This window comes from Aquila chrysaetos, chromosome 19 (assembly GCF_900496995.4).
Source record: "Aquila chrysaetos chrysaetos chromosome 19, bAquChr1.4, whole genome shotgun sequence".
NCBI lineage: Eukaryota > Metazoa > Chordata > Aves > Accipitriformes > Accipitridae > Aquila > Aquila chrysaetos.
The window spans coordinates 19,906,096-19,921,875 of record NC_044022.1 but is presented as its reverse complement, the minus strand read 5'-3'; the positions used below and the strand labels follow the sequence as shown (position 1 = coordinate 19,921,875).

Here is a 15,780-nt window from a genome sequence, read left to right as displayed (position 1 = left end):
GTGCATATTCATTCTACGCCTCAAAAAAAACCAACCAAACCAAAAAACCACAGCAGATACAGGCCTGCTTCTGGTTCTACAAATCAGCATTTTCAGGCTGCTGAGATCCTGTGGCATCAGGTTCCCACATGCTTCTGCAGGACCTGACCTACAAGCTTGCAGTAGCAGCTCCAAGATTTCTCTATTCAATGATCTTAAATGCAGCTGTTCTGGGTGGGGGATATGGAAAAGCCCAAAGCACAGAAGAGGAAAGACATTGCCAGGAATCTGCCACTAGCAGTCTTTAACTTGAAAAAGCCTGCAGGAAAACTGGGAGCTGCTACCAGCCTTTCAGGATGGCCCCCTCCACCCAACTCAACTCTATCATAAGATTCCAAGCAGGCTCAAATAGAAGGCTCCCACATGGTATTTGAAATTCTTTGATAAAACTTGGCCCTTCTCCACAGAGAGTCATCAGATAAGAATGTGGAATGGACATGGACTCCAGGGCTGCTCTTATGGTGAAAAGACACCACTGTACGCTAAAACACTTCACCCACCTGTACTTGATAAAGTGAGATCTATTAAATAATCACACATTTACAAAAGTTTTTATTGCACATTCTAGACTTAATTTACAATAAAATATAGTAACTCCAAATCCTGTTTTCCCCCGTCTCTGTGGTACAAAGATCTGCAAATAAACGTAACTCATCTTAGGAAGACATATGCCAATAGGTGTATAAACAATGTAATTGTTAAATAGCTATTTTCTTCTACTGGCTCCTTCCCAAAAGTCTTAAAGATAATTAAAAAGAATACAGAGTAGGACCATCTGTTTTTTAGTATTTTGGCTTACTGGAAAAAGGGGTCCGTGCTTGGAAGAACAACTCAGGAGACCAGCCAGCTGCCCCTTCTAAAATACCCCCTGAATAATTTGCACTTGAGAGGAGACTCTTGCCTTCTGAAGGAGAACAAGTTTCCAGGACTGTATCGTTTAAAAACAAGGCCTTGGTGACACCTGCAAATACAGGAGTTGTTAGAATCCTGGCTGTATCCCCAGGGTTTAATCTCTCATTTTGGAAGCACACATCATTTTCACTGTTCTCTTTGCTTTCAGAAATAGGGTTCCTGCCAGCATGCCCACAGGTCAACTGCAGGTCAGCAGCCCAACTAACTGTTTTTAAGTTTAAAGATCCAGTTGATTTCAACCTTTTGTTCGCAGATGGAGGGATCCAATCCTCAAAGTTGGCAGGTGGTTGGCTGTTAAGGAACTGCTGTGAAACAGAGCTATGACTTTCTTTGTCTTCCCCATTACTCAGCCTTTCACGTTTCACTAACCTGCCAGTAAGCTGCTGCAACAGAGTGTTTTGAAAGGAAGACCTAGATCGCTTGCATTTGGAATGGATTTTAGTGGGATTTTGGGGGGTGAAGATAGTGACAGAAGAGCTTTCCCCAACAGGCCACAGTTTCTGGAAAGGTTTTGTCACAGGAGTCGACTGTAAATAAGGAACAAAGTCTTGAGCGCTAACTGAATTGCATTCTGAAGGACAAAAGGAGTAAGTTACTGGTGTACTGTGCTTACTAAAAGCAGGAGGGGACCTGTGTAGGGATGAGCTCGGTTTTGAACTGTTACAGAGAACATCATCTCCAGGATAAAGCACCAATTCAGGAGCTGTGACCTTTTCTGTCAAAGTATCTTCCTGTATTAAAGAATTACATGATTTATTTAGGAATTCTACAGGTTTTGCTACCTCTCTTGCACTTGTATCAAAGAGATCAGCAGAAGCATTGTAGCTGCCTTCAGGGAAGATACTGTTCCACAGCATCTCTCTCCTGTTAACACTTTTGAAGGTATTTTCTGACAGTTCTGTCAATGGTTTTAATTCTCTTTTGTACAGCCTTCTTGTATTGCTGGGAGTTGTTGGATCAGAGTCCCATGCCCCTGTGAATGTAAGATCTGTTCTTTGGCTTGGTGTAGAAGAAGAATTTTCTTTATTTTCGCAGCCTGCTAAACAGCTATCATGTGCAGAACACACACAGGTAGCTGCCTTGCTCCTTTTTAAGCAGGAGTTTTCTCCATGTTCAGCAGTACACTGCAAACTAATAAAAGACCAAGATGACTTTGAAATGTCCATATTTGCTTCTTTGGGCTGCACATATCTGCTCTTGGAAACAGAAGGCTCTGATGTAACTGGCAAGGACTGTGACAGAATAGGTAGACAAGGGTTAGGTATAAAGCAAGATGCTCCACATTCCTTGTCAGTTGAAGATAAAACACTAGAGGAAGACTCACATTGTGACACCTCATCACTCGGAGGATTTGCATTCGACTGAAGACAAGCAAACAGTATGTTCTCCCAACTACCATCCTCTGCTGGTGGCAAGAACCTCCCCGAGATGCTCGCTTCAGGCAAATCAGCAGCTAGTAGGGTTTGCCTGGGATACGATTTGTTAAGATTTACACCCAAGTTGCTACTTTCAAGAAGGGTCTGTTTGCCTGCATCAAGGCTGGGTGATGTTACAACACTCTTGCCACCTTCTATTCTGGCTAAAAATTCATTTAGGCTTTCTGAGAATGGGAGCTCATCCCAAAGCATAGAGTCCGTCTGAGACACTCCAGCTACATTTATGTGATTAGATGCTGAGGCATCTCTCTCATAAAAAAAGGAGTTGTGGGATTTTTCTGGGTAAGAATAATTTCTACTATTAGTCTTTGGGTAGATGCTTTTTACCCCAAATTCCAAGGGATGTTGTAACAACTTGGAACTGTTTCCATGTAAACACTCTGTCTTTGAAGAGGATACTCTCTCTAATTTATCAGTTGCAGAGACGCTGTCAGTCTGACTAGGTTGTGAACTCAATTCATTATCCTCCTCATTTCCTTCCTTCACAGAAGAGCTACAAAACTGTGAATCCCAAAAAGTTTGATTGTTGAGGCTTACACTGCACGATTCTGCAGAGACAGGCCTCCCCTCTTGTTCATGCTGTTCACTCACCAGCTTTCCCACTTCCAGAGTGGGAAAGTCTTCCACTGTTACCCAAGCAACAGATGAAGTCAGGCTGAAGGACTGCTGCCAGGACCCTAAAAAAGTTTCTCTGCCACTAGACTGAACAAAACAGGAGTTTCTGCTCGGGCTAGACAAGCTGCTGAGCTCACTGACAGGTTCATCTATTGGAGCTGAAGATGCATCAGGTAAGTATGAGCTGTTATTACAGCTCCTGAATTTTGCCAACTGCAGGAGCTGATCAAAGTAGCTGATAACAGTAAAGCCAGTAACAGCAGCATTTGGCAGGAAGATCTGGCAAGCTGTAAGCTTTTTGGTACTTCTATTAATTCTGGAACAGTTTTGCAAGATGCTGCTGACAGCAGAACGCCCTCCATCTTCACTTGCACAACCCTGGGGGGAAAAAAAAACAAAAAAACAAACAAACCCAAAACTTAGTACAATGCTTTATTTTGTGATAGAAAAAAAAATAAAAATTAATGCATGTCTTTATTTAAGTCAGGCTTAAATTTAGGTCTTACTTTTTGTCAGGATCTGCAGGGAAGAGAATACAAAACAGTCTGTCACACAAAGCAGTATGCCCTGGGAAATAAGCACTGGCAAGGGCTATAAAGGGCATCACAGTGAGAGGTTCTTTGCTTGTTGCAATTACACAGAGTTTTGGAGCTGGAAAAACAACCACGAATTCTAAGAAAGGACTTCACAGAAAATTTCTTCCTCCCTTTAGGGCATGGGGTGCTTCCGGGCTTCCTCCAGTGCAGTTCTGTGCAAATGGCTGACTGCCTAAGGCCAACACTTTTCTTTTATCTAGGAGGCACTGGGCAGTACTTGAAGCAAAGCCCTCTGGTACCAGATACCTGACTTGGCAGCCCAGCTATCAAAGCCAGCATGATATTTTCTATGCGCTACCTCTGTGAAAGGGAAATAAGCTACAACCTTTATCTTCTCAGATTTATTTGGAGAGTAGTGTTTCAAAGGAGCTTCAGCTGCAATCCTTTATAGAAGCTGCTTCTCTCTACACAAAAATTTCAGGTGAAAAATGACATTAAAAGCAGAGGGAATTATCCAATGTTTTGAGAAGTGGAAAAACCCTTTTCCTCCTCCCCCTCAATGTCTGGCAATGCCAGAGAGGCCAGAACCCAAATATAGCTGTCTCAAATTCAACAACCCTCCTAACTCCTGAGTCTATGCAAAGGTTGAGGCTGAAGGCTGTTAGCCAAGGACAATATCCTTCTAGGTAAGTCTTAAAAAAGTATGTTATGTTGATTCTGAGTTTTATCTGGCAGAGTGCAACTGTATGCATAGCTGAACACAACTATATGGAAATGTTTACAGCCAAAGGCTGAACAAATGGTCTTCAAATGTGTCTTCAGTCCTTGTGTGTGCATGAGCAGCAACAACACTGTTGATATGTAGAATTACTTATATTTGTAAAGGCACCAGACATAGAGACCTGGTCATAGAACCATAGAATCATTTAGGTTGGAAAAGACCTTTAAAATCATCAATTCCAACTGTTAACCTAACACTGCCAAGTCCACCACTAAACCATGTCCCTAAGCACCACGCCTACACATCTTTTAAATACCTCCAGGGATGGTGATTCAACCACTTCCCTGGGCAGCCTGTTCCAATGCTTGACAACCCTTTCAGGGAAGAAATTTTTCCTAATATCCAATCTAAACCTCCCCTGGTACAACTTGAGGCCGTTTCCTCTTGTCCTATCACTTGTTACTTGGGAAAAGAGACTGACCCCCACCTCGCTACAACCTCCTTTCAGGTAGTTGTAGAGAGCGATAAGGTCTCCCCTCAGCCTCCTTTTCTCCAGGCTGAACCACCCCAGTTCCCTCAGCCGCTCCTCATAAGACTTGTGCTCCAGACCCTTCACCAGCTTCGTTGCCCTTCTCTGGACACGCTCCGGCCCCTCAATGTCTTTCTTGTAGTGAGGGGCCCAAACCTGAACACAGTCTTCTTGGCCACCTGGGCACACCACTGGCTCATATTCAGCCGGCTGTTGACCAACACCCCCAGGTGTTGTTGCCTTTTCCACCAGGCAGCTTTCCAGCCACTCTTCCCCAAGCCTGTAGCGCTGCATGGGGTTGTTCTGACCCAAGTGCAGGACCCGGCCCTGAGCCTTGTTGAACCAGACCATTGATGAAGATATTAAATAGAACTGGCCCCAATGCTGAGCCCTGGGGAACACCACTTGTGACTGGCCACCAACTGGATTTAACTCCATTCACCACCACTCTTTGGGCCCGGCCATCCAGCCAGTTTTTTACCCAGTGAAGAGTACACCTGTCCAAGCCATGAGCAGCCAGTTTCTCCAGGAGAATGCTCTGGGAAATGGTGTCAAAGGCTTTACTAAAGTCTACATAGACAACATTCACAGCCTTTCCCTCATCCACTAAGTGGGTCACCTTGTCATAGAAGGAGATCAGGTTGGTCAAGCAGGACCTGCCTTTCAGAAACCCATGCTGACTGGGCCTGATCGCCTGGTTGTCCTGTACATGCTGTGTGATGGCACTCAGGATGATCTGCTCCATAACCTTCCCTGCCACCGAGGTCAGACTGACAGGCCTGCAGTTCCCCAGATCCTTCTTCTGGCCCTTCTTGTAGATGGGCATCATATTTGCTAACTTCCAGTGAACTGGCACCTCCGTGGTTAACCAGGACCGCTGATAATTGATGGAAAGTGGTTTGGGTAGCACTTCCACCAGCTCCCCGAGTACCCTTGGGTGGATCCCATCTGGCCCTATAGACTTGCCTGTGTCTAAGTGGTGTAGCAGGTCGCTAACCATTTCCCCTTGGATTATGGGGGCTTCATCCTGCTCCTCATCCCTGTCTTCAAGCTCAGGGAGCTGGGTATTCCGAGAACAACTGGCCTTACTATTAAAGACTGAGGCAAAGAAGGCACTAAGTACCTCAGCCTTTTCCTCATCCTTTGTCACTATGTTTCCCCCCGCATCCAAGAAAGGACGGAGATTCTCCTTAGCCCTCCTTTTCTTGCTAATGTATTTATAGGAACATTTTTTATTGTCTTTTATGGCAGTAACCAGATTACGTTCTAGCTGGGCTTTGGCCCTTCTAATTTTCTCCCCGCATAACCTCACGACATCCTTGTAGTCCTCCTGAGTTGCCTGCCCCTTCTTCCGAAATTCATAAACTCTCCTTTTTTTCCCTCAGTTCCAGCCAAAGCTCCCTGTTCAGCCAGGCCAGGCTTCTTCCCCGCCAGCTTGTCTTTTGGCACATGGGGACGGCCTGCTCCTGCGCCTTTGATTTCCTTCCTGAAGGGTGTCCAGCCTTCCTGGACTCCTTTGCCCTTCAGGACTGCCTCCCAAGGGACTCTCTCAACCAGGCTCCTGAACAGGCCAAAGTCTGCCCTCTAGAAGTCCAAGGCAGCAGTTCTGCTGAGCCCCTCCTTACTTCTCCGAGAATTGAAAACTCTTATTTTGTGATCGCTATGTCCAAGACAGCCACCAACTATCACATCACCCACAAGTCCTCTGTTCGCAAAAAAGAGGTCCAGCCAGACACCTTTCCTAGTTGGCTCACTCACCAGCTGTGTCGGGAAGTTAGCTTCCACACACTCCAGGAACCTTCTGGACTGTTTCCTCTCTGCTGTATTGTATTTCCAGTGGACATCTAGTAAATTGAAGTCCCCCACAAGAACAAGGGCTAGTGATTGTGAGACTTCTCCCAGCTGCTCATAGAATATTTCATCTGCCTCTTCATCCTAGCTGGGTGGTGTATAACTGACTCCCACCATGATATCTGCCTTGTTGGCTTTCCCCCTGATTCGTACCCATAGACACTCAACCCTATCATCACCATCATTAAGCTCTAGACAATCAAAACACTCCCTAACATACAGGGATACCCCACCGCCTCTCATTTCTTGCCTATCCTTCTGAAGAGTTTACAGCCATCCCTTGCAGCGCTCCAGTTGTGCAAGTCACCCCATCATATTTCCGTGATGGCAACTATGTCATAGTTTTCCTGCTGCACAATAGCTTCCAGCCCCTCCTGTTTGTTTCCCATGCTGCGTGCATTTGCTGAATGGTTCCAGTTAAATAAAGTTAATCCATGAAGTTCTCGAACTTCCATGACTTAAGATGCTGTGCATTAGGAAATTCTCAGCTCAGATACAAACCTCATGGTACCTGTAGGAGAGGAAAACCTCCTGCCAGGTAGGATTTAGTTCACAGACTTCATAACATGACTCACACAAGCACCACTTGAAGAGAACTTAGAAGACTGTTTCTATGGAAATATTAATAAGAACTAATATTTCAAAGTCTGTTAAACACATAAAAGAGCCACAGATGCATATGTTGAACAGCTGTACTTTATCAACATTTTTAAACATGCTCTTAAATCCAGAAGTATCAAAATGTTGCAAGGGGATGCGTTTCTCCTTACATTTCAGACACCAGGAGACTATGCAGCATGGAAAAGGTAGGACAGTGCTTGAAAAGACAGTCTGCTTCTTGCTTGAACTGTACATGGTTTTTCACAGACTCCAAGCTGTTACTGATATACACAGGAGCTGGCACTGCTCAGGCTCTCTGAGAAGCAGCCCTGACAGGCTGTCAAGCTGACTACTGCCATTCAAGATGGCTTTTGGATGTGATTCATTTAAAATAACACAGGAGTCGGGGGAAGAGGAGCAGAATCCTCCCCATGTCCTAGCCCTAAATTTTCTCAAATTCCCCAAAGATGTTGTACATGATGCTTTGGTAACTCAGTCTATGCCTCCGACTGGCTACAAGCTAATGAAAAAACTCATTGTAAGAGAGTAACGTGGATTAAAAGTTACCTTCACTCCAAATATAAATCTTTTTCCAATGAAACAGGTTTCCACTGCTTGAACTAACAGTCCTGGAGGTGCATCTGTGTTTGTTTCTCCTGACAGCTGATTGAAGTCTTGAATACACCTTGAGTAAAAACATACAGAAGTATTGGACCAACAGAGGAAGACTTATATAGCATTTTAGCTGTAGTATAGGTAGGACACATATTAAAGAGAAGATACTGTGGTAGCTTAAACTAAACACAGAATGAAAACAGGCAACCACAAACCTATAAATTTGATTGTTTAGTTCACTTAATTTGTTAGTGAAAGAGAAGGAAACAAAACAACCACTCTGAATAGGTTTAATATACACACGACTTTCAGGTTTTCCCTGTGTGGCTGTATCAACACTGTATAATGCTCTCAATATGCTGCTATTGCTTACACATCCTTTCTGCCCGCATCTTTACAGCAACAGCAATATCCATATTAAGACATGCAAATAACTCTGCTTTTTCACAGCTGACAGCAGTACAGCAGTCTAGTGTAGAAAGCCTGCCATGAGTATGTTATTAATGATGCTAATATGGGATTTAAAAAGTGTTCATCTTTGACCCAGTGATAACACAAGGCATTGGAAAATAACAGAATAGAGAAAGAAGCAGTGAATGTATCTGAATAGCCCATCCTGGCAGTTTCACACGTCAGAAAGTCTGAAGCTTATAATGTGGGTGGTCAGGCTCTGAGGACTAACAGGCTTTCTTAGAAATCCCTCCTTTCTAAAGGAAAATCTGGTCACATTGAAGAAAAGTCATAAGGTGCACAGTTTTTTGGTGTTTTTTTTTTTTTAAATCCAAACTGTTAAAGAAAAAAAAACCCAAGGGCTCTATCTTTACCTTAAGATTCTTCTTCTAAAATCTTGAGGAAAAATTATGCCTAAATCTCTGGAAAAGCCAACTTACTTAGTAATGTGACATTAAACAAAGGAAATTCAATCATCTCAAATAAAGGAGGAAGGACGCAAGGAAGAACCCCAACCAACCAAACTGTGAAGCTCACTTAGCAGGTAGCTGTAGCTGCCTTCAGTAGCTGAGTGGAGGATCTCTTCCACTACATAGAAGTAATCCATCTCAAAATTTCAAGATTTCAGGAAGAAACCAAACTTTTCTCAAGGTGATGGGTACCGAGGAAATGCTGGAAGGGAGCACTTTAGCAGCTTCTTCCCACTCGTCTCCCCACCATCCAAGCTCATCTCAATTTTTTTTAAGCTGAAGAAAAAGCAGCAGCTATATAGAAACAATCCATTCCTTACCTCTGCAGATTTTCTGCGGTGACCCCAAAGAATGGATCTAAGCAACTTCCAAACACGGTAATGTCAAACAAATCATTAGTGTCAGCAATCTTTAGGGACAATCTATATCTGTAGCTTGCATCTTTAGCTTCACCTGTGCAGCCACATTTTACACAGTTAAACCTGACAAGACAGTAAAAGGATAAAAAAGCTTTAATACATGAACTTCTGTTAATCACTGCTGAGGTAAGAACTTATCTGCAGCCCTAAGTGTTACTACTATAATGTATCAAATATTCCATTACAAACTATAAGATTCTTTCTTATTCTTTACTCCTTGAGGCATTAATCTCACCACAGACTCAGCAAGGTGTCTGTATCATGACAGAATCCCTCTGGCTTCTTTTACTGATTTATTAAATGCTAGCCTGTTGTGAAGTTGGAGAAAGACAGTGGGCTTTTACCTGCTGGGGAGTAATTTTGAATTACTTGCACGCCCATTTTTTGCATTTTGTTCTGGTTTTGGATTTTTCTTCCTGCAGCTTTAGTATAATACCCAGATTTAAAAAATCATCAGGAAACAGCACTGTTGTTGTTTACTTCAACAGAAGTAAACAACAGATATTCTTGCTTTGTAAAGTCAGCAATGTGCTGACATTCACTGATGTACTGTTCTTCTGTGTGTCACAGATTTTACATAGCAGTGGGATTAAAAAGGAAATCCCATACCTTTCTGGACACACAGTAAGTGGAAGAGTCATACAGGACTACCTGATGCATTGCACACATAAAATGAGAAGAAATGAAAAAAAATTAGGACTTGATTTGCAGGGCTTTCAACCAATGCTTTCCAACTTAGGAACAGCACTGAAGAACTAGACTGCAGGGGATGCACTTGGAAGCTATTAACACACATAATTTATTGTCCTAAACTGTTCTTTGATACTGCATGGCACTGAATGCAATAGAACTCTTGATCCGTAACAACCTCCAAGCCCCTACTGGAATACAAAGAGATCTAAACAGTGGTAAGTAACATAAATATCTGAAATTAGCACTTATTTCTACAATGGCTGGATTTTCACCAATTTGTTTCAACTTGTGTTCAGCTAACAGAGATTCCCAAGGCCTCTGACAGTTACAGTTAACGATCCCCAAAACAGGACATACCTCCTAGAATCCAGTATCAGCCTAGAAAAGCATTTTTGACAGGCAGGATAGATGAAGCAGGAGTTCTGGACGGAAATTACAGAGGCAGCCAAGAGTCCTCTCACACTATTCATGTGCTCACCGTATCACCTGAAACAAGTAAGTCAAAACAGTCCAAAGAGTTCTCATTTCTTGAGATGTTAACATTAACTGCTTTTAGCTGGGTTTTTTGAACATTTTGAAAGGCAGCCCTCAGGAAACCATGATCTCTGTTTGAAAATGGTAGTCCAACTGAGGCAACATCTATTATTATCCTTAATTAACCCTTTTAAAAAAATAATGAAGATTTGTAATAAGAAGCAACAGGCTGCCCAGGGAAGTGGTTGAGTCACCATCCCTGGAGGTATTTAAAAGACTGTAGACGTGGTGCTTAGGGACATGGTTTAGTGGTGGACTTGGCAGTGTTAGGTTTACAGTCGGACTCGATGACCTTAAGGTTCTTTTCCAACCTAAATGACTCTGTGATTCTATGTGATTCATGATATTTGCATACTACTGCAGATAAATCATGCAAATTCCCACTCATATTTAGGGAATCTTTATTAGAACTATCCTTGAGCACAGCACTGCAGCAAATTGGTTTCTGGTTTTTTTTCCTTAATTTAGAATGAAGTCACAACATGGGGTTAAAAAATGAAATGATTCTACACTTGTAATTCTGCAAACGCCTTCAATACCAATGACTTTGAAAGGAGAGGATGCCCAAAAAATCTCAGAAGGGCTCGCAATAGCAACTATATTCATGCCCTTTGAGCCAAAGGAACAGCTCTACAGTATTTACTATTGATTTCAAGAAAGAGGCCATATGGATATGACAAATAAATGAACTGAATATTTAAATAAAGAGGAATTAATTTATTTTTATTCAGTATTACCTTCCTGCAGAATTATCTTGCCTTTACTATCACTATACTTTCCAAAAAATCAGTTTTTAGGAAATGTCCCCTATTTTAGAAAGTTAACTTTTTTCTCAGCAGATGCTAGAAACATGTAGACAAAAATACTCTAAAGCACCTCAAATCATTCAGTTCCAACTTAAATGACCAAAATCTTCTCTACAGCTGAATTAAAGGACACCTTAAAAATCCTTCTTTGCACAAGCACTTTTATCACAGTAATAGCTAAATATACAACTCTTCTCAATGTAAGCTGCAGAATAAACTCAGAATAGGAATTGAATTCACATCTTCATCCCAGAACTCCCTCAGGGAGGCAGAAGGCCAAGGAGATAAAGGAGACTCAAGTACAGCTTTTACATGCTAAAACCATTCAATAATCAACAATGATGTTTTGTTAGTATTTTGCCACAAAAAAAAGTTCAACTTACAGGCTATCCCTTTGCCCTCGGGGGCACCGTTCTCAACGTTCTGGTAAAAACAATCTCTGTAACATGAGTACTAGAAAAATGTGAGTGGCTAAACTCATTACTCTGAGTAGTTCAGAGAAGAAGGGAAAAAAAAAACCAAAACCAGCTATCCCAATATTGCCCATGGCAGAAAGGTGAGGAAAACGTGAGGAAAACAGAGGCAGGAAAAGATAAAAGCTTTACTGGGGGGGGGGGCCAACAAAAATGAAAAAAATCTGTCTTCTGAACACGTATTAACAAGAGACTCATTTGACCTAACATATTAAACGGTGCATGCCTTCAATTCTTGCCAAAACAGAACTATTTTATTTTAGTTACAGTACAAGATACCAGTAGAAAGTACATTGAAAACATACCAATATATAGAAAAGAAATAATAAAATTAAGTCTGATTTTGTTGTTGTCCAAGAAGGTGGACTTGGAGAAACCAGCAGGTGCTTCGCATTCCAACTGGTTTTCAACTTAGAACTATATAAACAACGTATACTGTTGTCTGCAGTTTTTAATGAAATAAAAAAACCCACACACCCCGGAAAACACAGCAAATACTTCAAGTATTCCACTAGAATATGGGAGATAAAACATAGCATGTACGTATTCATGCTGGTTCTGGTAAGAGCTCCTTTTAGAGCAAACAGACTCAAGTTCTACACCTCTATTTCCCTTTGGCAGAAATATAGCACTTGTATCTGGACATAAGTTTAAAAAGGACTGTACAAACAGATCTGCTTTACTTTTTTTTTTTTTTTTTTTTTTTTTTTTTTTTTTTTTAATAAGCAGACCAAACCAAACCTCTGGTCCCAGCCCGGGAATCACACAGCACTCCAGGCGCTCCCCACCGCCAGCCTCCAAAGAGATCTGCCTTTCAACAGCCCCGAAGTCTCACCGAGTTTTCCATCAGTGCCTGCTGCCCTCCAGCGGGCTCATTGCCTTAAACTCTCCCTAACAAAAAAAAACAAACCGAAACGCACAAGAAGAGTTGTAACAGGTCTCACGCTGCAATTTTTACCCCTTAACCAGCAGCCTCCTCGCCCACTCCGGCCCCGAGACGCCCCCGGAGGCCGACAGCCAGCAGTCAGGCCGAGCTCGCCGCTGAAGGCCGGGCGGAGCGGCCTGGCTTCACCCCCCACCCCGTCGCTCGGCCTGGGCGCTTTGAGCTTGGCTCAACCCCCAGGGAAGCGCCTCAGTTCCCAAAGCGGTACCGTTCTTACCGACGTGCCGATTTCAGCGCCGTTATACACCGTCTCCCGGCCCCAGGGACCGCGCTGAAGGGAAACGGCGAAGCGCTATCACCCGGGCAAGGGCTGCCCTCCGTGCCCTCGGGCCCGCAGAAAGGCGGTTACCCCGGCCGCGCCCCCATCGCCTCAGCGCTGGCCCCGGGGAACCGCGGCCGCGGCCGGAGCCGCCCCAGCTCTGAGGAGAACCCGGAAGACCGAAGTGACGGTTGCCGAGGGCCGTTGCTGGGGGCGGGGACGAGGCTGCGCTCACCCAATCGTGACGCAGCCCGGCGGCAGGGCCGCCCCACTTGCCCAATAACAAAGCGCGGGCGTCAGCCTCGTTCTCACGCGGCACCCGGCGAGCCGCAGGGCGGATCACGTGCTTCAAGCAGCCACTCGCTGTCTCCTCACAGGACGCCCATCCAAGCCGCCGCAGCCAACCGCGAAAGCGCGCGCGAGCTATCCCGGCCTCCGCAGCCAGTCGGAAAGCCCCGCTACTTAGTGCCCACCCCTCCACGTGTGATAACCCCTCCCACTTCGAGAGGGGTGGGGTGGGTGAGTCTCCTAGCGCCGCCTTAGCCCAGAGGCGCACGCGCGGCACCGCCTTCCTCCGCTGGGTCCCGCCGCCCGCCGCTCCCCGCGGGGGCCGGCCCGGCCCGGCCCGGGGCAGCCCGCGGGGCCGCTATAAAGCGGCGGGGCGGCGGGCGGCCTCCGGTCCTCCTGGCCATGCTGCGGCTTCTCCTCCTCCTCCTGCCGCTCGGCGGTCCCGCCGCCCTGCCCACCCCTCCCCGCCGCCGCCGGGGAGCCGCCGCCGCGCCGCCTCCCGCCCTTTACCTGACGCGTTACCTCAGGCAGCAGGTAGGAGCTCCCGCCTTCCCTCAGGCCGCGCAGCGGGTAGCGCCGCTTCACGGAGAGGCGGGCGGTCGCCCTTCCCCGCCGGGCTCTCCTCAGCGGAGCCGGGCCGGCGGTGAGGGGAAATCCGGGCGGGGAGGCCGGTGCCGGTGCTGGCGGTGGCGGTGGCCGTCTCTGAGGGGTTTGGGCTTAGCCCGGCCGAGCGCGGCTGCTCTGAGGAACCGGTGGTCCGAGGGCGGCTCGGGCAGGGAGGTTCCGTGGGGGTTCGGGGGGGGGGGCATTTTCTTTTATCCTGCGTCTCGCTGAGGCGCAGGGTGGGCAGTACTACGTTTTTGCGGATTTCTGGAGGCTGCAGTGTTTAGTCTCTTTGGTAAAATGTTCCAGGTCTTGAATATTCTAGCTACCTGAAGTGACAGGGAGTCTGCTCTGTTGTGTCCGTACGCCGTCTCCTCGCACCAAAGTCTGTATTCCAAAGCATACTGCACAGCGTGTTGGCAGAGGAGGGGCACGGACCTCGGTTGTACCACACTTGCAAATAGCAGTTGTGTGATTTTTCTTTGTTTTAAATATGGAACAGGCTTCTGTTACTAACCTGAGCTTTGTTTTCCTGTCTGCTCCAACAATTTTGTTTGCAACTTGTTGGCAAAATCCATTGCACGTGGACAGAACAGAGGGCTCCGCAAGGTTGGCTACAAGTGCTGGTGTGGTCCCCTTGCAGAAAACTTGGAACTGTATTTGTTCATAGGTTTTCAAAAAAACGGTCAACAGTTCCTTTGTATGTGTTGGGGAACATCTGCCTCTTCACCCGTGCTGTACCTGATTTTGCAGGGGAAGTAATGGTTCCTCTTACTGGGAGGCACAGTAAGGGGAGAGGACACTTTCCTAGTATTCCCTTGGTTTGATTAGAATCAGGCTTGTAGTCTGCATCTGAATTTCATGCCCTGGTCTATGTAGGGAGTGGTAGGAAGGAAAAGGTGTTTAATTCACAGCCATCTTGGATGATATGTGGATTGAACATCTACTGTTTCAACTTTGTAGAAGGTGAACTTAGGACGGAATGAGCAAAGCAGGCACATCAAATTTTGTGATTTTAGTGATTTGAGATTTGGGTCCCTCCATTAACTCCTCTGATAGCCCTGAAGCTTATTTTGGTAACGTACTGCAGATACGTTCTGCAATGTGTGGTCAGTGTTGGCCAGGATATCAATCCTGCGGTAGTGTTGTAACTCTAAGCGTGACACTTAATTGTTCTGGCACATCGGTTGTTACACATTGCTATCATAGTATCAGTGATACTAATTCTGTGCCGTAGTCTGAACCACCCTTTATCACCATGCTGTGACACCTCTGTCCTCATCCCTTCTCTGGGTTGTGATATCACCTGGTTATTTTCCTCTGCTATCAGCAGAGACAGCTCATGTGCCCTCCCATTGTCAGCAAAGAGGCAGAGCTGCTGTGTACCCGAAATCTGTGGGTTTTGGGAGGTAGACAGATGTTGAGAGAAGGGAGGGGAGAGTCCCAGTAACATCTTGTTGTAAAGTTGATGCCACATCTTGCTCCCTTCAGTCTCCTCCATGTTCTTTTCCCCTTATGCTACAAGCAAAATCATGTTGGCTGAGAGTGGCTGCTGCGGGAAAGAGAGATCCTATTCATAGCCCTTGAAATCCTTGCTTTCCTTGTCCAAAGACTTACTAGTGTTGTTGAACGTGGTGGGACATGCGTGTATATTCATGTATTTTTTTGTATTCATCAAAAATTTGGGTGCTGCTGCCTGACACTTGAAAGGTACAAGGTACAGGGTTAGCATAAGAGGTCTAATCACAGTGAGGGCAGAAGACTGCTTTTTTTCAGTAGCATAGCATGCAGAATGGACGGGCAAATTCTTCAGGCCTTATGAAATGTGCACTGAGGCTGCTGTCTGGGAATTTGTAATTACATTATGACTCTGTAGTGGAACATAAATACCATGATTAACATATTAAATAGGGGTGGTGATACTCTGCCACATCTCAGGATTGTTGAAGCTTAATTATTTATGTTATAGTAGCTTACGGCATGAATCA

General features: G+C 45.2%; 2 protein-coding genes across 9 annotated transcripts in view; one reads left to right on the top strand and one right to left on the bottom strand.

Moving 5' to 3' along the window:
• Positions 1-574: 574 nt before the first annotated feature.
• On the bottom strand, positions 575-13,124 carry DDIAS (DNA damage induced apoptosis suppressor). 8 transcript variants are annotated; one of them, XM_030042991.2, is made up of 6 exons: positions 12,851-13,124; positions 12,535-12,590; positions 10,244-10,372; positions 9,095-9,256; positions 7,807-7,924; positions 575-3,380 (listed from the first exon to the last, which is right to left on the bottom strand). In XM_030042991.2, exons 3-6 carry the CDS (start codon positions 10,354-10,356, stop codon positions 822-824), a joined length of 2,952 nt encoding a protein of 983 aa, XP_029898851.1. In that variant the 5' UTR covers positions 10,357-10,372; positions 12,535-12,590; positions 12,851-13,124; the 3' UTR covers positions 575-821. The 8 variants fall into 8 exon arrangements, with proteins under 8 accessions (XP_029898851.1, XP_029898856.1, XP_040974394.1 ...); XM_030042996.2 differs by having other exon boundaries at positions 12,860-13,124; XM_041118460.1 differs by lacking the exon at positions 12,535-12,590 and having other exon boundaries at positions 575-1,144; positions 1,175-3,380; positions 12,864-13,124.
• A 392-nt stretch (positions 13,125-13,516) lies between these two features.
• Positions 13,517-15,780, top strand: part of LOC115353482 (prolylcarboxypeptidase) — a 32,913-nt gene continuing 30,649 nt past the window's right edge. The window contains exon 1 of the mRNA XM_030042967.2: positions 13,517-13,723. Coding sequence (XP_029898827.1) covers positions 13,592-13,723 — 132 coding nt within the window. The 5' untranslated portion in view covers positions 13,517-13,591. The remainder of the gene's footprint in view (positions 13,724-15,780) is intronic.

Bases quoted from the DNA above. Each gene is read 5' to 3' on its own strand.
- DDIAS (XM_030042991.2), bottom strand. From the start codon at position 10,356: ATGAATAGTGTGAGAGGACTCTTGGCTGCCTCTGTAATTTCCGTCCAG. The intron at 7,925-9,094 runs GTAAGGAATGGA...TTTTTACTCAAG, and splicing joins ACCGCAGAAAATCTGCAGAG to GTGTATTCAAGACTTCAATC. The intron at 3,381-7,806 runs GTAACTTTTAAT...TTTTCCCCCCAG, and splicing joins GATTTATATTTGGAGTGAAG to GGTTGTGCAAGTGAAGATGG.